Source organism: Monodelphis domestica, chromosome 5 (assembly GCF_027887165.1).
Source record: "Monodelphis domestica isolate mMonDom1 chromosome 5, mMonDom1.pri, whole genome shotgun sequence".
Taxonomy (NCBI): Eukaryota; Metazoa; Chordata; class Mammalia; order Didelphimorphia; family Didelphidae; genus Monodelphis; species Monodelphis domestica.
This window is the reverse complement of record NC_077231.1, coordinates 6,603,004-6,627,287: the sequence shown is the minus strand read 5'-3', so window position 1 is coordinate 6,627,287 and position 24,284 is coordinate 6,603,004. Positions and strand designations below refer to the sequence as shown.

At 58.8% G+C, this 24,284-nt stretch overlaps 1 protein-coding gene across 6 annotated transcripts in view; it reads right to left on the bottom strand.

Annotated features, from left to right (window-relative positions):
* PLXNB2 (plexin B2) overlaps positions 1-24,284 on the bottom strand; it is an 82,926-nt gene that overhangs the window by 25,303 nt on the left and 33,339 nt on the right. For 4 of the 6 annotated variants that reach the window (XM_056797545.1, XM_056797546.1, XM_056797547.1 and 1 more), the window contains 3 exons: positions 2,735-3,848; positions 1,929-2,111; positions 1,140-1,268 (listed from right to left, as the gene is read on the bottom strand). In XM_056797545.1, the coding sequence (XP_056653523.1) occupies positions 1,140-1,268; positions 1,929-2,111; positions 2,735-3,848 (1,426 nt within the window). Of the gene's footprint in view, positions 1-1,139; positions 1,269-1,928; positions 2,112-2,734; positions 3,849-8,582; positions 8,678-23,805; positions 24,118-24,284 lie in introns of those variants that run through there. The other 2 variants (XM_056797544.1, XM_056797549.1) reach the window with 2 other exon arrangements.

Genomic DNA, 24,284 nt, shown 5'->3' with positions numbered 1-24,284 from the left:
GCTGCCCTGATGGTCCCGTGGGAGCTGCTCCTCCTCCTCCTCCTCCCTCCAGTCCTGCCCAGCCACCAGTTTGGGTCCATCATGAGGAGGGAGCAAAGAACGAGCCAAAATTGGGTCATAAAATCTGGTTCTGCTTCAGGATCCCCCCTCCTCCCTCTGTCTCTTCACCCCCTTTCCTGTGGGGTGCTGCCTATTCATTCCTGGGGGAGGGGGGAATCTAAGCCGCCACCCCGCCCCCACGTCCAGGCCAGCTTCCCAGGAGCCCCAGGCTGCACTTGCTATCCCCCTCGCACTTGCAGAAGGGGTAAGCTGGGCGCCCTGCACATTGGCTTGTGATCTGAATCTAATTAGCACTCCTCCTGCCCTCGGTGCCTGCTTTCTTGGCCATTTTCCAGGTAAACCCTGAGCCCCCAATGAATCTGGCTGCTTCTGCTGGCCCCACCCACCCCCACCCCCAGGCATCATGGGTATCAAAGAGGTGAGCTGACCCAGATTCCTGGCTGCCCCGCTGTCTCTAGCGGGGGAGAACAGAGAGACAGACAGAGACAGATGCACTCACACAGAAATGCAGAGATACAAAAACAAGAAGGAGAAGGGGAGAAAGAAGCAAAGGCGGGGAGGTGGGGAGAGACAGAGCCAGCCACTGAGCTGCAGGCAGGATGCAAGGGGCTGAGGGAGGCTCAGGGACATGCAGGGACAATTCCATGCCAACTTGGGGCTCACAGCTGCCAAGAATTCACAGGACAAGGAATGAGGAAAGAGCAGGAGCTCCCCTGTGGTTCCCTCCACCAGGCCCCCTCCAGCTGCCCATCCCTCAGAGCCTGACATCCATAGCTCAGCCCCCTTGGGCTCTGTTCTGCTCTCAGGTTCTGTCCTTGGTTTAAGTCTCATCTTCCTCCAGACTGGGAGTTGCCTGAGCCTGGGGCTCATCCTTTGCCATCTCCTCAGCCCCCCAACTGCTCCCCCCATCCTAGCAGAGGACAAGGAATAATGGTGAGCTGATAGATTTGGGTGCTAAAGGATAAATCTGCCTCAGGCCTATCCTCTTGTTTCTCAAGTCTGGCAACGTGCTGATGCTCTGCTGATGGGGGCCCCCTGACTCCCTTGGGGTGGCTGCTGCCACCAGCTGGGTCTGGTACCTTGTCCTGGGTCATAACGTAGAGATTTGTCCCATTGGTAGAAAACACCAGATCTCTTTCAATCCGTTTGTTCATTTCCACAAGGATAGAGCCGTATTCCATGGACGTCCCATCAGCCCTCAGGAACACCTGAGGAGAGGAAGAAAGGATCATCATCCATGGCTTCCTGCTCCAAGAAGCTTTCTTGGACAACCAACCCCTGGAGCTACATTACACCCTTCAGAGGGGATGGCATGCGATCTCCACAAGAGATGGAGCGGTGTGTCTCCCTCTAAGGGAATGACTTGCTCCAGGTCAGTGATGGCAAATCTTTAGAGACTGTGTGCCATGCCCAGCCCCTGTCTGTGCCTCCCACCCCAACTAGAGACAAAGTGCCACACACCCCTGCCCAAGCTTCTATCAGGCAGAGGGGTGGGGAGGTTTGGTGGAAAGGGGAAGGGAGCAGCTCTGCGGGAGTCCCTCTGCATTTCCAGTAACTAACTCTGGTAGGTGATGGCACTGGTGTCCAGAGAGATCTCTGGATGCCATCTTTGGCACATGTGCCATAGGTTCACCATCACAGCCCCAGGTCATGGAGTTAGTGTACTTTACTTCAAGGCTACATTGAATTCTGGGGGCCATCCCTGGACTCATCCCTTCTGACTCCATTTCCCCTTCCTGAAGCCCAGACTTTAATGCCCACTCCCTAGGGCAGTAGAGCAGAGACTGGGAGTGGGGAAGGCACACACCTGCTGGCTCCCCGCCCTGCCCAGTGACCCAAGGGGGGACCAGGTAGAGGTCTTCTCTCACCTTGTGGATGCGGCCACCAGATGTCCCCAGTAAGACCACAGTGTGCCCATTTTCAGTTGTCACAGTCACTGCTGTCAGATTCATGCCATCTCTCTGCAGGGTAGCGGTGCCCACCAGCCCATCCCGGCTCCCCAGTGGGTATGGTAGGTGCTCAGAGCCACAGCGGAAGCTTTGACTGGCCATCTGTGGACCAGGCAGGAGTGAGATCCCAATTGGCTCTTCCCTGGCCCCTGGCCAGGTCCTGGAACTCTGACCTTACCCTGAGCCATCTTTGCTGCTGCTGCTGCCTGCCTTCTCCTCATCTCCCTAGCCACTGTCCACACCATCTCCCTGGGGGGGCCTGCAATGAGGCTCAAGCTGCCCCTGCTACCCTAGCAGAAGAAGGAGCTCTCTCCAGGCACTGTCTCCTCTTCTGGCCTCTCTCCGGCAATACTGTGTCCCCTTGGAATTTACAGGTTATCCCCCTTACTCTGAGCAGCCTGCACAAGGCTGGGGACAGGGTTTTCCCGATTCCCTTAGGGGTTAGCACAGGGCTCTGCACACAGAGGGTGCTTACTAAGCGTTGGTGTTCTCCTTTACTGTACTGAATGAATAACCAAACACAACACCTGTGTGGTGGCCCATATGAGGATCCAGGAGATGGGAGCCCTTTTGTGGGAGGCTAACGGTGGCCCTGGGAAGGGAGCCCCCCCCTATAACTCTCTCAAAGCTTCTGTTCACGCCATCCCCCAGATCTGGAGGAAGACATCCCATTCTTCCCAACCCCTCTTCCTTCCCAGCTGTCAGTGGCCCAGGCCAGGACTCACCGCTCCGTGGCTCACACACTGGATGTCCCCGTGAAAGGGCTTGTAGAAGGTCTCGGAGCTGCTCCCCTGGGCTCCCATGTAGCATTTGTTCCTATTCTCCTCCATCTTCTGGTGGATCTTCTCCAAGGGGAAGAGGCACAGTGCCGAGCGAGGGGTGCCCCCGCTGCCCTTACTGTCTTTACTAAAGACGGCGAAGAGCACCTGGCTGGCCTCCGGGGTGGGTCCTGGCGCCACGAAGGCTGCGTGGCAGATGCTGTAGACGTCCCCCGAGGCGCCCTGGCACTCCAGGTCCATCTCAAAGTAGGAGTAGTAGAAGGAGTCTTGCTTGCACATCCGGGCCACGATGGTACGGTTCTTGGCGGGCTGCTTGTCCTGCTGGTTAAAGATGAAGAAGACGTAGTCGCCATCCTCAAACACAGCCACAAACTGCTGGGTGTTGGCCGACAGATAGCCCGCCTTGAAGGCCGTGTGGTCTGTGTAGGCTTCAAAGGCCTCTTTGCCATCCTTGCGGTCCAGCAGACGGGTGCTGATGATGATCCCGTTGTCGTGGGGCCCATTGCCCTTACCCACGAAAAGCACACGCTCACCAGGCCCTCCGTCGCCATCATCCTTGCCCACACTGGTCACCAGCCCCACCGTGGAGACCCGCTCGTCGTTGCTGGCCACAAAGGACTTTTCCCCGCTGCTGTCCTCGTAGAAGATGCGGTGGGAGATGTTGCCCAGCTCCCGGAGGGCGCAGATGCCCTTGAAGAGGCTGCCGCACTCCACCAGGCGGCCGGCCGGCCGGTCCAGCAGGAGCAGCTTGTTGACATTATCCATGTCCACAGCCTCTTGGCACTGGCTCGGCTCGATGGGCGGGGTGCATTTCTTGTTGTCCAGGGCAGGCCCCGTTTCCACCGCGTGGACCAGCTGCAGGTCAGCAGTGAGCTGGTAAAGGGCATTCACGGCCCCCAGATACACAGTCCCCGACACTTCATCGACCACCAGGTGGTTTAACTCTGTCTTACTGCGGAAGAATTCCAGCTTCCAGGGCCTCGAGCCGTGGCCTGCGGGCCACGAGGAGCTCAGCAAGATCAGTGTCCACACCCACGACGCCATCCTGCTCCTCGGCACCCTGTGGGGACAAGCGGTCAGGTCAAGGCCTCGGAGGCCACCTCCCTCCTCCTCATTCCTAATCCGTGGCCGCCAGGGCCACGACTCCCAGACTTCCCACAAGTGGCCATGTACAAAGGAGGCTGGAGCCCATGATCTCTGCCTGACGGGAGCCGGGCTGAGCCCAGAGCAGAGACCCCAAGTTTGGCTTCCCAGACACCGGCTGCCTTCTCACTACCTGTCAAGAGCTGTCGCTTACCCTGGCGCAGGCTCTCGGCCCCTTTGGGCAATCACAATCCTAAAAGCCATTCCGTCTCCCTGATGCTCTGTCATAAGCAACATCCATTGCTACCTAGCTCTGTGAGGAAGGTGGTACGGGAAGGATGCTTCCCATGTTCTAGAAGGGAAACTGAGACCCTGAAGGGGAAGCAAACTGTCCATAGTCATAGAAAGACTACGCGTCAGACTTCCTAGCCCCCTACCCCAGGATCTGCCCTGACCAGCTCATACCTCAGTGCCTGTCAAAAGCCCCCTCCTCACTCGTCTCCCGGGGCTTCCTGAGGTACCCGCTAAGAGAGCGATTAGAAACCTGCTCAGCTTCCCCTCTTGTTCATGTGGAGGCAGGACGTGGGCTTGGGTTAGACCGGGTGTCCTCTGGGCCCCACACCGCCCCCATGGACGCGCCAGCACACACACGGACCCACACAGGCATCCACGAGCACGCCCCAAAAACACGGCAGAGCTAGATGGTATCACATCTCATTGTCACAACTACCCTGAGAGGCAGGCACTAGTGTTACGCCCATTGTAGAGAGGATGACCCGGAGGCAGGCAGAGATGAAGTGACTTGCCCAGGGCCAAAGAACGAGGGTCTGATTTCAGATTTTAACTCGGGCCTTCCTGACTCCAGGGCAGCTAAATAGATGGCCAGCTGGCGTCAGAAGACTCCTCTTCCTGAGTTCAAATCTGGCCTTGGACACATCCTAGCTGTGTGACCCTGGGCAAGTCACTTCGCCCTATTTGCCTTCATTTCCTCACCTATAAAGAAAACCAAGAAAGCACCCAATGGGGTCATGAAGAGTCAGAAATGACTGAATGACAACAAACTTCCTGAATTCATTTTCAGGATTCTATCCATGGTGGCACCACGTGGCCATCTCTTCCACGAGGGAACCACAGACACACATGTGCACACAATGGCCACTTTCTGTCTTAGACTCAACACTGAGTATCTGTTCCAAGGCAGAAAAGCGGCAAGAGTTGGGCAGGGGGGGTTAAGTGACTTGCCCAGGGTCACCCAGCTAGGAAGTGGCTGGGGCCAGGATCTCTTGTCTCTAGGCTTGACTCTCAGTCCACTTAGCTACATGGCTCCCCCTCTTGATTCCCTCTTGTTTTCGATATCTGCCGAAGAAAAACGATCTCAGGTCACTGAGGGGGAAGCCGAGGCTTGATCAGAGAGAGGTAGTCCGTGACTGAGGCCCCTCTCGCTGTGACCAGACAGCCAGATACCTCCATCAGAGCTGGTAAACACAAAGCACGCTGCCCCCTGGAAACACACAGATCCCCAACCCAGAGGCCCAGATGGAAACATTGGGGTGCTCAGATTTCCACACTCCCGCCCGAGACATGGATCCCCAGAAGCCTCGGGGGCTCCGCTGCCCTTTGGAGAGTTACATCTTGTGGGGAAAGGGCCCAAAGGAGTTAGGTGTAGAGACTCCTGGGGAGCTCCCGCCCCTGGGGATGCACTATTTATAATCCTGTCGGTGAGCCCGGAGAGGCCCCCAGAGCCCAAAGCCCCACGGCAGCCCCTCATTCTGCAGCCAGGGCCACGGTCTCGGGGACACACGATCCCACATGAACATGTGGGCACCGCGTGGCCATGCACTAACTCACAAAGAGGCTGAACTGGGACATGCGGAGCCCCGGCAGTCTCTCATGCTCAGGGCGGGCTGGGGCTCATTGACTTACAAATCTGCTCCTCCCTCCTTCCCTGCCTGCCTGCCTGCCTGCCTGCCCGGCCTCCCAGGGTTCATTCAAAATTCTGTATGTGATCAGCCCCCTGGGGTGGGGGGAGGGACTGCTCCAGAGACGCCCCCTCCATCCCCTCTTTGTTCCTGAGCCCTTCCAGTGCCCCCCGGTGGGGGGAGAAGACATGGGAGGGGAGAGGTGTGAAATGGGGTGAGAGACATGGGGCCCCCCTCCCCAAGCTGGCCCATGTGTGGCGGTTAGACGGGGGAGACAGAGATCCTGAGACGCAGAGACAAAGAGAGTGCAGAGCACGCTTTAGTGGAGACGGCTGTGTGTGTGTGTCCAGGTCCACGTCCCACAAGGTCTCAGGAAAGCCGTGAGCAGGCGGCCTTGCCTGAGCTCCCTCTGGGGTCTGGCTTGGTCTCCCTGCCACCCTGGGGAGTCTGCACCGACCATGAGGGACGGGAAAATCCAAGCCCCATGACCAGGGCTCAGGAAAGAGGCTGAGAATTTAATGAGCTGCTTAACCCGCCTCCAGCCAGGCAGAGAGAGAGCCCCGGCTCCCTTGGAATCTTCTCTGGCCCCCACCCCCTCCCTCCCTCCCTCCGTCTCAGACGCAGGGCATCCAGGGCAGAAGCCCCCTTTCTCCCACCCCTTCCCAGGCCCTCTGGGCCAAAGCAGGAGAGAAGTCTGGGAAAAAGTAGAGGAGGAGGAGGAGGTCCGAAGCTAAGAGGAAGGAGGCAGGTGGAGACACAGGTGCAGCCGCCGCCAGTGGTGTGGGCTGAAGAGGGTCCATCCACTGGTGCCTCGATCCCATCCTCCGTTCCCTGGTCCTGGCCCTCTCAGGCCCCACCTTCTTCCCCTCAGCTGTGTCTGGGTCTCCACAATCCACTCACTGTGTGATCTCTGAAGTCTGCCGGGGGAGCTTCTCCCTCTCCTGGCTTGGGAGCAAAGCTGTAACCCTTTCCCAGCACCCGGCCCAGTCTGTACAGGGCTCTGCACCCAGGGGTGCTTCACTGGGAAGTGCCAGGGGAGCCGAACTGCTCCAAGCCCAGGGTCAGGTGCTGATGGCTTAGCCGCAATGTGAGACCTTGGGTACCTCACAGGTCACTTTCCTGTCTGCGTCTCATTTTCCTCATCTGTAACGTGTGACTTGGACTAGACCCCCCCCCCCCCCAGTTCTAGAGCTCTGATCCCATGAACCCATGAAGTACAAGCTCTCAGTAGCAAGGAGGCAAGAGAGATGGCCAGGCCATGTGAGAGAAGAGGAGAAGACAGACATGGGAGATAGTAGAGGAGAGACGGCAAGGTTTGCCACTTGGAGGCAGCGAGGTGGCTCAGGGACTAGAGAGAGATGGGAGGTCCTGGGTTCAAGTCTGGCCTCAGACACTTCCCAGCTGTGTGACCCTGGGTAAGTCATTTAACCCCCACTGATAGCCCTTACCACTCTTCTGCCTTGGAGCCAATACACAGTATTGATTTTAAGACAGAAGGGAAGGGTTTGTTTTTAATTGCAAAAGAAAAGTGATGGAGAGGGAGAGATTTCAAGCTGGGGCTGCTGTGACTCAGTGGGGAAAAGGTGGGCGGAGAAGTGAGTCTTATGTGGGTACAGGGCAGATATTTTTGATTTTTGAGGCTGAGAAGCTGCTAAGAAGCCCAGAGGGAGATGTTCCAGGCAGTAACAGAACCGGCCAGAAACATGTCCCAGACTGAGATCGCAGAAAACCCAAAACAAAAGGGACAGATCATCACACCGAGGACTCCACAACGGGAGCTTGAAGCAGCCTCCGAGGCCAGGTAGGGAAACTGAGGCAGAGGGGGGTACAGGGATAGGATTGCAGCATCTTAGATCTTCACAGATTATTTAGTCCAAGGCCTTCATTGACAGAGAGAGGCAAGTGGCAGGGGCAAGACTTGAACTTGGGGCTCTTGACTGCAACTAGTATGGTTTTCATTCTACTACTGCTGGTGTAGACTTTGGAAAAATACAGCATCTAGTATCCAACTGCCAAGTCGCTTCCCAGCTGATCTGTAGAAACCAGAAGAGCATTCTTCCCCCAGAGCTGCTGCTTCTCCAAACTGCCCACAGTCCGATCCTCCCAGAGGCCCCCAGCCCTGGCTCCCCACCTGCCCTCATCAGATCATTCCCCCCCCCCATCCCATGGTCCACTGCCTGGCTCGGGCCCGCGCCCGCCCCTCAGCCTGCTCTCGTGCCCAGGTCTGACACGAACCCTCTCCAGCTCCCACATGAAGTCCCCTCAATGGCTGCCACTCACGGCCACTCCACGCCAGACTCATCATTAGCTCTGGGCCCCCTTTCTGCGACAGCCCCTGAACCCACGTCCATGCATCCAGCCAGACATTTCCCGAAGCCCTGGCGGGCAAGGGAAGCCTGGAGGACACCGGGCGGCTCCAGGAGTCAGACAGCCTGTGGAGGCTCAAAGTCAGAGCCGGAGGGAACCCGAGAGGCCACCTAGTTCAATTCTCTCTAAGAAACTGAGTCACACAGAAGGGAAGGGGCTGGTTCAAACTCCTGGCTGAGCCAATCAGAATACAGGAGACAGAGACCCCCCCCGCCCCGTCCCGGGTCTGGGCAGAGGGAGGGAGGGCTGAGTCTCCAGTCCAGCAAGCCAAGGCTCTGGCCATCCCCTTCACCTTCCTTCCCAGGCCCAGGACTGCCCAGGGGGCCACAGATGCAGGCCTGCCCTCGGCCCCGGGGTGGCCGAAGCCCGATCCCGAGGCTGGGGCAGAGAGGGCGGCGCCCCCGAAGCCCATCCCGCGCTCTTACCTGTCCTGCTCTGCCCACTGCAGCCCAGCCAAGAGCCCACCTTCCTGCTGATGGCCAGCCGACTACTGGGCAGGCCTTGGCAGGCGCCGGGGCTGGCTCTGGGTGGGAGGGGCTGGGAGGGAGGAAAGTTCCCCAGCCTGGTCCTGCCTCAGGCCCTCCCTCAGCCTGGCTCGCTCCGCTCCGGTGCTGATGGGGGAATGATCGGAATGTTCCCGGGATGAGGCCGGCCGGCCGTGCTGATCTAATCGGCCGGGGTGGGGGTGGGGGAAAGCCAGGGGCTGGGGCTCCGCTCGGCAGCCTCGTCCCGGGGACCCTGCCAAGCCGGCTGGGTGCGGAAGTGAACTTCGAGCCTCCTGACCCCGCCGGCTCCATCACTCACCCACCGTCCGCCCTCAGCCGGCAGGGCTGCCTGTGGCGAGGGGGGCCCCTGGGGAGAAACGACGGCGAGGCACTGCCTTCTCAGGGCCGAGTGTCCTCGTCTGCCAGCCGGGACAAGAATAGAGCGCCGGGGCCAGGCAGTGTGCAAAGGGGGCAAGAACAGCCACGCCTCCAGCCCCCCATCGACAGCGGGACACCCAGGAAGCAGGCAGGCAGACAGACACCCTGGGCCAGCCACATCACGAGTCCCCCATCGACAGCGGGACACCCAGGAGGCAGGCAGACAGACAGACAGACAGACAGACACCCTGGGCCAGCCACGCCACCAGCCCCCCATCGACAGCGGGGCACCCAGGAGGCAGGCAGACAGACAGACAGACAGACAGACACCCTGGGCCAGCCACGCCACCAGCCCCCCATCGACAGCGGGACACCCAGGAGGCAGGCAGGCAAACAGACACCCTGGGCCAGCCACATCACGAGCCCCCCATCGACAGCGGGACACCCAGGAGGCAGGCAGGCAGACAGACACCCTGGGCCAGCCACGCCACCAGCCCCCCATCGACAGCGGGACACCCAGGAGGCAGGCAGACAGACAGACAGACACCCTGGGCCAGCCACATCACGAGCCCCCCATCGACAGCGGGACACCCAGGAGGCAGGCAGGCAGGCAGACAGACAGACAGACACCCTGGGCCAGCCACGCCACCAGCCCCCCATCGACAGCGGGGCACCCAGGAGGCAGGCAGGCAGACAGACACCCTGGGCCAGCCACATCACGAGCCCCCCATCGACAGCGGGACACCCAGGAGGCAGGCAGGCAGACAGACACCCTGGGCCAGCCACGCCACCAGCCCCCCATCGACAGCGGGACACCCAGGAGGCAGGCAGACAGACAGACAGACACCCTGGGCCAGCCACATCACGAGCCCCCCATCGACAGCGGGACACCCAGGAGGCAGGCAGGCAGGCAGACAGACAGACAGACACCCTGGGCCAGCCACGCCACCAGCCCCCCATCAACAGCGGGACACCCAGGAGGCAGGCAGGCAGACAGACAGACAGACACCCTGGGCCAGCCACATCACGAGCCCCCCATCGACAGCGGGACACCCAGGAGGCAGGCAGGCAGGCAGACAGACAGACAGACACCCTGGGCCAGCCACATCACGAGCCCCCCATAGACAGCGGGGCACCCAGGAGGCAGGCAGACAGACAGACAGACAGACAGACAGACAGACAGACAGACACACACACACACACACACACACACACACACACTGGGCCACAGACACACATAAAATGAGAATATGAGCCACAGACACACCTAGGACTTAGGCAAACATACACGATATGCCACAGACAGCCCCCCAAGATTAGAAAAATGGCGGCTGGGGTGGGTGGATGGCAGCACCCAAAGCACAGATGCCCCAAAGCAGCTGGCCCCACAGTGTTCTATCCTGGCCTCGGTAGCAGCCTTCGAGGCCCCGCAGAGGGGCAGGGCTAGATGGGGCGGCCCCTTGAGGCAGGACCCCAGCAGCACCCCCTCAGTGCCAGCAGTATTCAGTGGGCTGAGGGGCGCCAGCCAGCATCCTGGGGCTTTTTCTCTGGGGCTCCATCCCCTGAGATGAGGAAAGGGCTTCCCGTAGGAGAGGGGCTCAGGGACGGTCCTTTCTTGGGGCTGCTACGGACTTCCTCTCATTTGAGGCCGGGGAAGGGGCCCCTGGGTGAAAGCGCCCCAGGAGCCTGGGAGCTCCCTTCGGCTCCTCTGTGGAGACCCCGGTCTGTGACGCCTCCCTGAGGTCCCTCCGGCTCTAGAGGCCAGGAAGGAGGATTCTCTTGCTCCGGGTCCAAGGGCCCAGGGAGCATGCTGGGAGCTGCCTAGATTCTAGTACATCCGGCTCATTTCTCGCACCGATAGAGATGGCTCTGAGTAGTGGCAACAGGGACGTGGGGTCACTCCCAGCAGCAGCACCTTCTCAAGCCTCCTTCGGTTCTACTTGAGGACTGAGTCAAAGCCCTGGGGGGACGGGAAGAGAATGGCCCCTGGGTGAGAGAGGGTGACTGCAGCCCCCGCTGGGAACCCCGTGGGCCCCCTGCGCTCTGCCGCCACGGCCGCCAGCTGACTGGCCGTCTAGCTGCCAGGGCCAGTCAGGGTTTCCTGGAATGGGCTCCCAGCGCTTCCTGTTTTGCAAGCTTCCCTGGAGAGCCCCTCCATGCTTGGGCTTTGGGGCTTCCTTCGAAGCCCGTCCTTCCTGGCAAGGGGCAGGAGGTAAGTTTCCGTGAAGGCAGCTCTGACCATCTGCCCAGACTCCTTCCCGCTGTAACTCCGGAAAACTCATTCCCGACTGAGCACTGCCTCCGAGACTCCTCCTTTCCCTAACAGTTTCTCTAACAGATTCCCCCACCTCCTCCAGGAAGGCCATCCAGACTTTCCAGTCTTATCCCGTCTTCCTTATGCTTATCCTTATCCTCATTAAGTCTGGAAAGGACCAAAAAGGTCTGGGCCTGAGCCCAAGTAGGCAGAAACGCAGCCTCTGTTGAAGACCGCTGGTGACAGGCAGCTCACTACCTCCTGGGGCAGTCCATTCCACTTTGGGTCACTTTCCGTGGTCAGGAACGTTTTCTTGATCCCAAGCCTTAATTGGCTTCTCTAAAGCTGCCCCCTCACCCTCCTGTCCCCAGGACTGCCTTAGAGACCAGGGGACAGCTGTCACATTCCCCTGAATGACAGGAACCCATTTTACAGAGAAGAAAGTCAGGTTTCAAAGGACTGTTCCAAGGTCACACAGGTAGGAAGCAGTACGTTGAGCCCAAACCCAAGACCTCTGAATCTAGGCCCCTCGTTTTCCCTCTAGACCAAAAGGAACAGCCTGATTCGATTTTCCATGTCGCAAACAAGCCTGGAGGCAGCCAGTGCGGCCAGGATGACCCCCCTCCCCCCGCCCCCCAGGATTTCCTTAGGATTACATGGCCGGCAAGGCCTAGAGGCGGGATGTGAACCCAGCACCACTCCCCCAAGTCCGAAGCGATTCCCCCATCTCCCATCCACACCTGCCCTATGGCCAGGCTCGCCTTCCTCTCCCCGCTACACTTATCTCCGTTGCTCCCTCTGCCCCATTCTACAACCTCTATCCTCATTTCCTGGGCCGGACTACTCCGAACGCTTACTGGTCCACTCTACACCTGGCCACTCTGCTGTCTACACCTGCCCATTCTTTCCCAGAACTCTGGCCTGGCTGCTGTCTACACCTGGCTGCCTAATCCCCATCTACTCGGCCGCGGCACCTCAGAATCCAGCTTTCTGCTCCTGACCCCTCCATTCCAACACGCGATGGCCCCTTGGTCTACACGGTCTGGGCAGTGTAACCTTTACTACCAAAGATCCCCGTTTCTTAAGCCCAATTCAGCTCTGGTCTGCCCCCCCTTTGCTCGTGACTCCGTCCAGACCTCAGGAGGGCTGAGCCCACACCAGCCCAGGCACCCACAAGCATCCCCGCAAGAAGCCGAACAACGGAGGCGAGCCCTCACCCCATAACACTTTAAACTCACAGCAGTGCAGGTATTCATATCCCCATTTTCCATATGAGAAAACTGAGGTTCAAAGAGGCGACCCAGCCGGTGTCAGGAGCAGGATTAGAATCCAGATCTCCACTCAGCAAGATTCCCACTCTACACTCTCTCCTCTACGACATGACTACACGTGCCTAGTTGTCCATACTGCGCTAACCATCTACACTGGCCTGTTTCATTGTACCAATCGGGCGGTCTACTTTGGCTGGTTTGTGCATATAGTTGTCCATCATCCCAGAACCTCCATCTGTCCCAGACCAATTGCTGATCGTCCTCACTGGCACCTGGCTCTAGAAAGCTTGGCTGGACCAAAGGGGTCATGGCCGTGGTAGGTTGTAGCTTTGAGGTTGGGGTGAGTGCAGGGGAGGGGGACAGAATTTGCCTCAGGAGCAGAGATTTTGAGCTGGAGGATGATCTACTCCAACACTCCCAAAGTTTACGGACAAGGAAGCTGAGTCCAGAGAGAAGTATTGAGTCAGCACTTGAACTCAGCTCCCTCAATATGTCAGGTCTTCAGAAGGCTCCCCTGGCTCTGTCTGCATGTCTGGGAGGAGGGGAGGGGACAAACGCATCCTTCCTGAGACGGGCGGTCATCTCTGAGCCCACCCTGACACCCGTCCAATGGGTGAGGGTGGAGCCCCCAGAACTAGAACAGATCTCGCTAATGCTCACAGCCAAACACCATTGCCATTCTGGGAAGATGGTGGACCACGGGGCCTTGCCATTCACTCTGCTGCTGCACCTTCCAGACTCCTGGGCATTGCCGTCTGATCTGCCTACCATACCACTAGCAGCTTGATAGCTCCACCCACAATCGTGAAATTCTCCAGCCCCACCCCTCGGTTTATAGACAAGGAAATGGAGCTCCTCCCACCGGACCCCATCGTCTTTGTCTCTAGCCCAATGAGCCTCTGCCCTCCCAGGAGTGGCACCACTCTTTCCCTGTCCTGCGTGACTGTCCTGAGGCCCCGTCTGGAGGCGGCTGATTCCCGCTGGGCTCCGCAATTATCTACAAGACCGATGGGAGAGAGAGACACCCCTATGAATGGCAGATTCCAGACTCTCTTCTAACCCCGAGTGGGGGCGTCACCCAACGCCCTGGAATACTGAAGTTCAGCCCCCGTGCCCCATCAGGAAAAGGCCCCCTAGATCTGCCACCACGACCGCATTCTAGCAAAGATGGCTGCACAACGTCCCTGCGGGCTTCCCGAGGAAGTGAAAAATGGTCTCCCGGGACGAAGTTCCCCGGAGGCTAGAAGCGAAAGGAAGGCACTAGGGACCCCGGAGTTCAGGCAATTCACTCGTCCGTTTCCCCAAGTCCAAGAGAAGAAGCCATGTACAGAGAGGGAGAGGCAGGAGAAGGTGTAATGGCGGATAGAGCTGGGCGGCAGTTACCCATCTCACCAGCATTTGGTGCCGCCATGATGGAACTGCTCTGGAATCACAGGCTGGCCCAATTGGGAAGGACCTCATTGGACAAGCGAGGACTGAGGGCCACAGAGCCCCTGCCCAAGGCCACCCAGAGCCAGGATCTGGTCCTGACTTACTTTACAAGCTGCTCATTGCCCACGGACCGCTTGGCCTCCCCCTGGTGTTCGAAGCAGAATCCCAAGGTCTCAGAACCCAATGAGTCCATCCAATCGGCACCTGAACAGATCCTTTCTGGAGGCTCATCCCTCCTTGTGAGTGGAGACTTCCCTGGATGGGGAGCTCATTACCTCCTGGGGCAGCCCATTCCACTTTGGGATTTGTGGTCCTTATACCTAGACAGGCTTCTGCTCCTCCTCTCATGACTGCTAATCTCTGGGATTGGGGAGAACCATAGGCTCGTCCCTTTTCCCTTCAGAGAAGGATCATCCCCTTTTCTTGAGACTGGCTACATTCAAGGCCTCCGACAGCCGTGGGAAGCTCTCTCCGGGGTTTATGGAAGGAGAGCCCTAGTCTCCATGCGGGAGTCTTCTGGAGGCACGAGAGGCCGGGGGCAGCGAGGAGGCAAAAGCCCAGGCCGGAGGGGAAGAGGCAGGAATTCGGCTCCCTCCTTCCCTTTGCCCAAGAAGGTGCCAGATCTTTGCCATAGCTGCTCCCGGGGTGCTGGCACTAGTGGGGACAGCAGCTGTTCTTGGGCAAACCCCCGCCCAAAATTGTCTGGGGGACCTTTCCGGGGTGGAGAGAGGCTGGACACTCAGCCCTAACAGGGTGAGCCCCCAAATGGAGATCAGTTCACGTCTCCCCTGCGGCTCCCGGGGCAGCCTCGGATCCTCCGTCCCCCTGAGCTTGCCCCTGAGCTGGACACCCCTTCTCCTCCCGAGCCCCGGGAAGTGGCCTCCCCGGGACCAACCCAGAGAGGGGCAGGCGGTCACACGGGCCTGTGAAGAGCAGGAAGACAGCGTTCTGGGCGTCCCGTCCTCGTGGCCAAGCCCGGCCCCCCCTCCCAATGCCGAGCTCCTCAAGGCCTTTCTTCCAGGCCAAGGACTCGTCCAAAGCACGGCCCCCATTCTGCCTCATTTCCCAGCCAATGTGGCCTGGCAGAGATGGAGAATCGGCTCTCAGCCCCTGCCAGGCCAGAGGCAGACCGACTGTCCATCTGTCCATCTAGCCATCTGCCCAGAACTTCCACGTCCCCCACCCCGGGAGCCAACGGAGACACTGTCAGTCCCGGAAGCCAGGGGGAGCGCCTGCATCTGCGAGCAGGAGGCGAGTCTGGGGGGCGCAGCGAGGGAGACCAAGGGGCAGTCCTAGCAGTTGGCCAAAGTAACGTTCCTCAGCAGCTGGGACCGTGTCAAGAATGCGGGAAAATGCAGAACCCCAGGAGGTCGGGGCTGGAACAGATCTCTTCTGGGGGGGATGGAGGGGGGAGGGAGGGGGGAGGGAGAGGGAGAGAAGAGGGGGGAGGGGGGAGAGAGGGGGGAAGGGGGAGAGAGAGAGGGAGGGGGGAGAGAGAGAGAGGGAGGGGGGAGATGGGGGGGGAGAGAGGGAGGGAGAGAGGGAGGGGGGAGAGAGGGGGGAAGGGGGAGAGAGAGAGGGAGGGGGGAAAGAGGGGGGGGAGAGAGGGAGGGAGAGAGAGGGGGAGGGGGAGAGAAGAGGGGGGAGGGGGGCAGAAGAGGGGGGGAGAGAGGGAGGGAGGGGGAGAGAAGAGGGGGGAGGGGGGCAGAAGAGGGGGGAGGGGGAGAGGGAGAGAGGGGGGAAGGAGAGGGAGGGAGGGGGAGAGAGGGGGAGGAGGAAGAGAAGAGGGGGGAGGGAGAGAGGGAGGGAAAAGGGAGGGAGAGGGAGAGGGAGAGAGGGAGAAAAGGGAGAGAAAGGAGCGGAGAAGAGGGAGGAGGAAGAGAAGAGGGGGGAGGGAGAGAGGGAGGGAAAAGGGAGGGAGAGGGAGAGGGAGAGAGGGAGAAAAGGGAGAGAAAGGAGCGGAGAAGAGACAAAGACGGGGAGAGGGAGAGGAGAGGAGCCTCAAGGCAGGAGCGGGAGGGGGCTCAGAAGCCACCCCTTCCCCTGGGCTGGGGGTGGGGTGGGAGCAGATTCCAGGGAAAGCAGGGACAAGCCAGGCCTCCGGCTCCCACGGCCTCCCCACCTCCCACTGGGGAGCTGGGATGGGAGAGGGGGATCGTCCACGGAGGAGCCTGGGGAGGCCGCTGGCAGGGAGGCAGGCCTGGAGGAACCATGGCAGCCACCAGGCTGCCGGGGGAGAGCGGGCTGTCGCAGCAGCCAAGGACAACAAAGCGGGCCTGGCTGTTTTTAGCTCGACTGGGGAAAGGGGGAGGATCAAAGAAGGGTAGGACAGGGCTGGGGGCGGCTGGGAGGCAGGAATGCCTGGCTCGGTGGCGGCTTCTAAAAAAAGCCGCGTTCCTTCGACCCTGCCGGGCGCCCGACTTTGGTCTTTTTTCTGCCTCTTCATGGCTGAACTTGTGGAAAAGTGGCCTCGGCTTCCTCAGGCCTCCCACTCGGCAGGCAGGCCGGCCCGGCTCCCCCTCTCAGATTTCTGTCCCCGCCCCGCTTCCTCCCAGGACATTCTGGTGACCTCCTGAGGGCCGTCGGCCTCCGCTCGGCCCTCCTTCTGCCTAGAGCCTCCCGGGCCTCCTCTCTGTGCCCCTGCCCCTACCCCGAGGCCCTGCCAGATCCCCTGCCCTTGGCACTGGCTCCCCTGTCCAGGGGGGCCCTTGTTCTCTGGGGCTCGGTGGGCCCTCCAGCTCGTCTTCGTCCATGCCCTGCCCTGGGGAAGGCGCCTCCGTCCTGGCAGTCCCCCAGGCCACAGCTTTGGAGAGGAGGGGAGGACACTGAGGGTCAGAGTGGCCACAGGATCTCTAGGTTCCGGGTTCGAATCCTTCCTCAGCGGCACGCTTACTAGCTGTGTGTCCCTTAACCTCCCAGCACAGACGCACGCCAGGTCCTGCCTATTGCCAGAAGACGCCCTGGGACCCAGGGATGCCCATTCTGCCCCTGTCCTGGAGCAGGCCAAACGGGGGGCCTGGCAGGCTCCCAAAGAATCTAAAGCTCCCCCAAGCGAGGCGGATCTCCCTCCAGCAGAGCCGGAGCCCCCTCACACTCCCCCCACCTCACACGGCAGATGGTCCCCATCAGGGCGCGAAGCAAACAAGCCAAATATTTCCTTCAGCCCGAGCGCGCGGCAGCCTGTCCTGCTTCACGGCTCCGTCAGCCTTGGGCACGGTTTGGGGTGACAGCCCGGCCCAATTCCAGCTGCTCCTCCAGAAAAGGGGGAGGGGCTGTGCCACAGGGACGCGGCGCCTCCATTGTGCCCCCCCAGACTGGCAGAGCTGAGGAAGGCAGCAATCTGGCGGGCCCCAGTGCCCAGCCTCTAAAGGGCAGACGTCTGGTGGCAGGAAACTCACTGGGCTGCCTTCTCAAGGAGCCCTTCCCTCTTCCCTCGGTATACAGTATACAGTAAGTGCATAATAGATGTTTATGGGCTTTAGCAGGGCGCCCCCATCCCACCCCATCCTCCAAAGATGCTCCATGCAGGGCAAATGTGCTGAGGTCTTTCCCAGAAGCCCTCGGAGGCCCGGTCGGGGGTGCCGGACCCGTCTATCCCAATGCCACCCCAGGCACAAGGAGGGCCCGTCTACACGGACGGGTTTCCAGAGAAGAAAACAGAAGCAGCAGGACGTCCGACTGAAGAATGAGGAAAGAGGCCCAGAAGCCTCTGCCGCCCGGGAGCGCCCAGGGCCCCGCGGCTGTGCCAGCTGTGTGTGTGTCACAGCACCATTTCCAAACGACAGCGGCTGGACAAACCCCACCTCACCCACTGGGCCTCCCCTAAGGCCACTGAGTATCCAGGCCCTCGCCTCGGGGTGGGGAGATTTTTCCCAGAAAGAGGGGGATGGGGCTCCGGTGGTGCCAAGATGCTCCCCCTCCTCCCGAGTCCCCGCAGCTGCCAGGGGAGGGAGGGCAGGCTGGTCCATGAATATGCAAAAGCAGTAATTAGCTGAGAGCATTAAACAAATCAGCCCAGAAACAAAACAAGCAGAGGGAGGGAGCCTCCCAGGGCTCCCAGGAGGCAGGAGAGCTGATGTTTTCCCAACACAGGCCCCGGGGACCCCACAGTCTCCACAGCCCCCCAAGTCTGAGGGCTCACAAGCTGGAAGAGACCTTGGAAGTCAGGAATAGCACATCCTGGGGAAACTGAGGCCCAGTTCTGTAAAGAACCGAATGGGCGGCCTGGATCCCATCTGCCAAGCAGCACCCATCACCCACTAAGGACCAGACAGAGGGTCAGCTTCTGGGAAGCAAAGAGAAACATGAAAGTCCATCCCTGCCCTGGGGGAGCTCCCTTCCTGGGGCTGAACAAGTCAGAGAGACTGAGAAAAAGATAAAATATAGTGAGAGAGAGAGAGACAGCAAGAAGGAATGGTATTCTAGGCATGGACACAGCCTGGGCAAAGGCACAGAGATAGGAGATGAGACATTGTAGATTTTAAATCACCAGAGGGCAGAAGCTGAATCAGAGCTTTATATTTCCCCAGGAAGTGGCTTTGCCCACAACACAGGCAATATTATATTTGGGGAAGGAACAAATGAATGACAGACACTGAGAGTCTCCTTTCTCTCCATGCTCCTCCCAGCTCTGAATTTTATAACACAGATTATCTTCCTTCCTTCCTATCTTTCTTCTTTCCTCCCTCCCTCCCTTTTTGTTTAGTAACAACTCTAAGATAGAAAGAGCAAGAGCTTGGCAAACAGGGTTAAAGTGACTCGCCCAGGATCACAGCTCAGAATGTTAGATTTGAACCCACATCTTCCTGACTCCAGGTCAGGCACTCTGTCACTGAGCCATTTGGCTGCCCTGGGATGGTCAATTTTCAAAAAAGAAACATAAATTGTTAATGGTCCCTGGAAAGAATGGTCTGTCTCGCTATTGATCATCCAAGAGACGAATTAAAACAACTCACACCCATCAATTTGGCCAAAAGAATTGGTGTTCAGACATGTCCAACTCTTCCTGACCCCTATGGGCTTTTCTTGGCAGGGATATCGGAATGGTTTGCCATTTCCTTCTCCAGCTCATTTTGCAGATGAAAGAACTGAGGTAAACAGGGTGAAATGACTTGCCCAGGGTCACACAGCTAGCAAGTGTCTGAGGCCAGATTTGAACTCAGGAAGAGAAATCTTCTGGACTCTAGGCACCTGGCAAAAAGAATGAAAAGCATGGAAAGGCAATGCTGGCGGAGCTTGGCCAAAACGGGCACAGCTGAGAAGGGGATCTCTTCTGGAGGGTAATCGGGTAGCCTCCACCCACCGTTCTATAAATAACCAAATTCCTCACCCCACAAAACCCTGAAAGCGCTCAGGAAACCAAAGGAAGGAGGAACATCTACTCCGGGATTCTCACAGCAGCCTCACCATCCATAACTACAGCACATAAGAAGCAGCTCGCTGTCTCACGACGGCTGAAGCGATGAGACATACCACGGTGTAACGAAGACATGAGCAATACAATAACCCCAGGAAAGACCTCTCTGAAAAGGGGTCAAGCCAAGAACATGAAGTCAGAAGAACGAGCACAGGCTCTCGACAGCTGCCGAAGAGGAAAAGGCAACGAGGGGCTTTGAACGCCTGGTTGGGAGAGGGGACTCGGCCAAGGCCACGCCACACAGCTAACCGATGTGGCCTGAGAAGTCCTTTCCAGCTGGATTAGCTGATCTAGATCCTTGGTCTGGTTCCTCCTAACCCTTTCCCTTCTTTCTGATTTCCCTCCTCCTCCTGGGGGAGTCCCAGGCTGTGGTTCCCAGGGCCATCCTCACCCCCAGCATCCAAGTCTTGCTCCTTTTCACTCCCCAGCAATTCTCCCATCCGTCCTCATTTCAGCTCCAGCTGGCCCCAGTCGCCTCTCGCCTGGATGACTTCTAGAGCTTCTGGGGTCTCCCTACTCCAACCCTCCCTCCATGTAGCAGACAAATGTCTGCTTCCTTCTGCTTCCTGTCCCTTCCTCAAATGTAGGTCTGGCCCTGGAACTCCCCTGCTCAAGAAATTCCGGTGGCTCCCTCTTATCTCTAGGATCAAATACTGACGCCTTGTTTGACTTCTTTTTTAACTCTTCCCTTCCATCTTAGAGCCGTGGAGTGTGGAGTGGTTCCAAGGCAGAAGAGCAGTAAGGGGCAGACAGTGGGGGTTCTGACATGCCAGATTGGAACCCAGGACCTCCCGTCTCAAGGTCTGGCTCTATCCAGTGAGCTGTCCTCTTCTTGGGCTTCTAAAGCTCATCAGAGATTTCGCCCCTCCCAGGACTCACCCCTCGGTCCGGCCAAACTAGCCAGCATGTTCCTTCATGCAGTCACTCACCTCTTCTTTCTAGCCTCAGCTCGGGTGTCTGAAGCAGGACCCCCGATCCCAGCGCCCAAAGCTGCTCTGTCTCTGCTAGCTTCTCCTTTTCTACCTAAGTATGAGCCATCTCAACGCCCCCAACAGCCCCTGAGCAATAAATGGGTAACAACAACAACAGCAGCTAATATTTATAAAGCGCTACTCCATGCCGGGTACCGGACTAAGCACTTTGTGATTATTATCTCATTTGATCTCACCACCACCTTGGAAGGCATGCAGAGCCCCATTTTACAGATGAGGACCCTGAGGCAAATAGATGTTAAGTGACTTGTCCAGGGTCACACAGCTAGTGAGGCCAAATTTACACTCAGGTCTTCCTGACTCCGGACCTGGAGCTCTACCCACTGCACCTCACTGCCCACGGTGGCACTCCCAAGTCAGGGCACATTTATGGCGCAAAGGCAGACTAACACATTCTCCCCATCCCCCAGAGTAGCCAGGGCTGCCTAGAACAGTGACACGGAGCGTCCCCCAGGACCTGCGAGGGTTAAGTCTCAGGGACAAGCCCTTCGGAGGGAGGAGACCCTTGGGAAACCCCAGAAAATGCCACTGATGGCCACCCGCCTCTGCCAGAAAGGACTCCCGGCTGCATCCAGCAGGGAGCCTTCCTCAGAACGGGCCCAGGACACTGGGCCTCCTCTCCCAGGAAGGCAGCCCTTCGGATGAGTTCCTGGAGCAGAGACGGGCTCCCTCCAATGTGAGGAAGTGAGTGCCCTGTCCCTGAGGATGATGAGGGGTCCAAATGTGGCAGGAGAAAGTCACCAGAGCTGGAAGGGATCCTCGGATCAGGCTGTGGTAGGAAGCCCAAAAAGCCGGGCTTCTTCAGCAAAGGGTCTGTATTGCCCTCAGTTTCCCCGCCTGTACAATCTTAACTCCGGGGTCCAGAAGCACCAGGAAGGTCGGGGAGCCAGCAAGTGGCAGGGCTGGTGCTGGAACCCAGGACATTCCTTCTGCCACAGTTCAATCAATCCAACTCAGCAAACATTTAGCAAGAACCCCCTATGATGTGGCTATTCTCAGCGACCCAGGACAGGGTGGAGGGGCTTGGGACCAAGAAGGTGACTGGCCTCCAGAGAAGGAGCTGTTGGGGTCCGAATGCAGAGCAAAGCAGGCGACTTTTTACTTGTTTATTTGGGTTTAAGATTAGTCACTCACAAAAATGAACAAGATGGAAATGAAAATAAATGAATAAATAAAAGGGGGGCAGTTGGGAGCTCAGGGGATAGAGCCAGGCCTAGAACAGGAGGTCCTGGGTTCAAATCTGACCTCAGACACTTCCTAGCTGGGTGATCCTGGGCAAGTCACTTAACCCCCTTCCCTGGCCCTCACTGCTCTTCTGCTTTGGAACCAGTACACTGTATTGATTCTAAGACAGAAGATCAGGGTTTAAAAAGGAAAAAAAGAGCCTCCTCTGTGCCAGGAATTGTGCTAGGTAGCTGAGGGCTGGGAAGGGACCAGCCTGCCCCACCCAGGATGGGCAGAAGGCACAAAGGCATATTGTCACTATTGTTTTTACAAAATAAAAGGTAGTTACAGGCTCAGGAGCACCTCCCAGGCCCGGCCCAGGCTCCAGGGGCTCCCAGCCCTCCCAGACCAGAGCAGTGGGGGCTCCCAGCGGGGTCCCTGCTCCCCAATCCGCTTCAGGAATATGGTGGGGAGGAGGAAGGGGACTCGTTACACATGCCAGGCCTTGAAGGTTGGCTTCCTAATTAGACTCTGGGAGCTTCCCGGCTCCCTAGAGCCTGGGGGAGAGCAGCAAGAGAAGGGAGAGGAAAGAAGAGGAAGATGGGAGAAGAGAGGAGGAGGGGGAGAAGGAGACCCTCCCTGGAGGTGGGGCAGGCAGAGCCAGATGCAACCCTGGGAGGCAGAAGTGGAGGAGACCGAGGGGAAGAAGGGAGAGCCTTGAAGGATGTACAAGCCCATTGTGCAGAGATGCCACTCCCCCCACTTCGGGACTCAGTTTCTTTGTTTGTAAAATGAAGTGACTGGAGTGCATAACTTAGGGGAGGCCTCCTGGCTCTGTAAAGTTCTCAATGACTCAGTCAATCCCTCGTCTTCCTTAATTAAGGGCTAAAGGCAGGGACAAAAGAGGAAAGAAAGGCTTTCTGCTCCAACACCAGAGAGGCAGGTGGCAGACATCTTCCTTCCCAAGGGGAAGACTGTCTGCAGACTCACCTCTGCAGGGAAGTCTCCCTGGATTGGGCCTCCCACCTGGCTCCCCAGCTCTCTGCCTCCCCGGCTGGCTCCCTCGCTCAGGGACACAGAGGGGGCCCCTTCCGCCATCCCTGACTCTGCCCGCTGAGCTGCCCAGCCCTCCCACCCCCACAGCCCAGGCTGCACATGCCTCAAGGCTGAGCTCACACACACAGGCCTGGCACAGCCACACCCAGCCCTCTCCCCTGCCCTTCCAAGAGTGAGTCAAGGCCACCCTTGCCCAGGAGATCCTTCTCCCCTTCGCCCCAGCTGGAGGATGGGATGGCCAGACAGTCCCTGCAGCCACCAACTCCAGGGAGCTTTCTCAGAGGAACAACCAGCACGTCGCCCCCATCCCTGTGTGCTCTTGGTGCCCAGGGAGTCTGGGGGTGCCCGCACCCCTGAATCTCATGCAGGGTCTCCCCCCCAGACTGGGGCTCTCTCAGCACAGCTTCCACCCTGGCACCCTGTTGGGGCTGACATCAGGGAGGGAGCCCCTCAGCAACGATGCCATATTGAAAAATCTACTGAAGAGTAAACACAAGATGGGAAAGCAACTGGTTCCTTGGGAAGCACAGCAGGGGCTGTGGGTGGGGGCCTGTGGGTGGGGGGGATGGGCCCTATGAACAAGCCCCCGGCCCCAGTTGGGCCACGCACGCCTCCCTCCTCTTCTTCAGAGGCCCTATCCCTGTCTTGGGACAGAACCTGAGGCTGGAGAGGTCTGGGAAAGATGGATGCCAACTCCTGGGCTCCTTTCAGGGACCTGCAGCCTGAATTTTCATCCTGGAATCATGAACCAAGCTCAGGCCTAGCCCCAGGTCCCTCTATTCCCCCTGGGAGAAGGCAGATGGCTTGGGGCAACCTGGTCTGAGAAGCCCATTAGCCCTTAAAAACTGCCTTGGGGGGCAGCTGGGTGGCTCAGTGGCTTGAGAGCCAGGCCTAGAGATGGGAGGTCCTGGGTTCAAATCTGACCTCAGACACTTCCCAGCTGGGTGACCCTGGGCAAGTCCCTTGACCCCCATGGCCTAGCCCTGACCACTCTTCTGCCTTGGAGCCAATATACAGTATTGACTCCAAGACAGAAGGTGAGAGTTTAAAAAACAAAAAACAAAAACAACTACCTGGAGCGAGAGCTGAGGCCAGAGCTAGGCATCCTGGGGGAAGAAATGGGGTGACAAAACATCTTTCACTGAGCTTTTAGGACCAGGGGGATGGGAGCTTCACAAAGCCTCCCTCCAAGCAGACTCACCCCGGCCACACAAGGACAAAGTCCCCTGGGAAGCTCTCCTCCATTAACCAGCTGCTGTGTGGTGCCCAGAGCTCCGGGTTCCTCTTCTTCCAGCCCCCGCCCCCCCCAGGGCTCCCCGGTAGTGGGCACCCCAGCGGTGGGGCTGAGGCTGAAGCAGGGGCGCAGAGGATCTCGGGCTGTGGGCACGGGCAGAGATGGTCCCCACAATCCCAGTGCCGGGCGGCAGTGACGTCCTCTGGAGTCGTCCCACCCGGGCCAGGTGCCAAGGGGAGTCTCGTCCAGGTGAGTCAGTGCCTGGCTCAGGAGGGTGGGGCTGGGCTTAGCTGCTTCTGATCTCCAGGAGGCAGAGCCCAACCCAGCTCCTATCTCCTGCTGCCTTGCCTCCTCCCCTCCCCACCTGGACCCTGACCACCCTTTCCTCCACTCAGCGTCCACAGATCTCCCCTGGCATTGCATGGAGCCCGGTGGCTCTGCCTGCA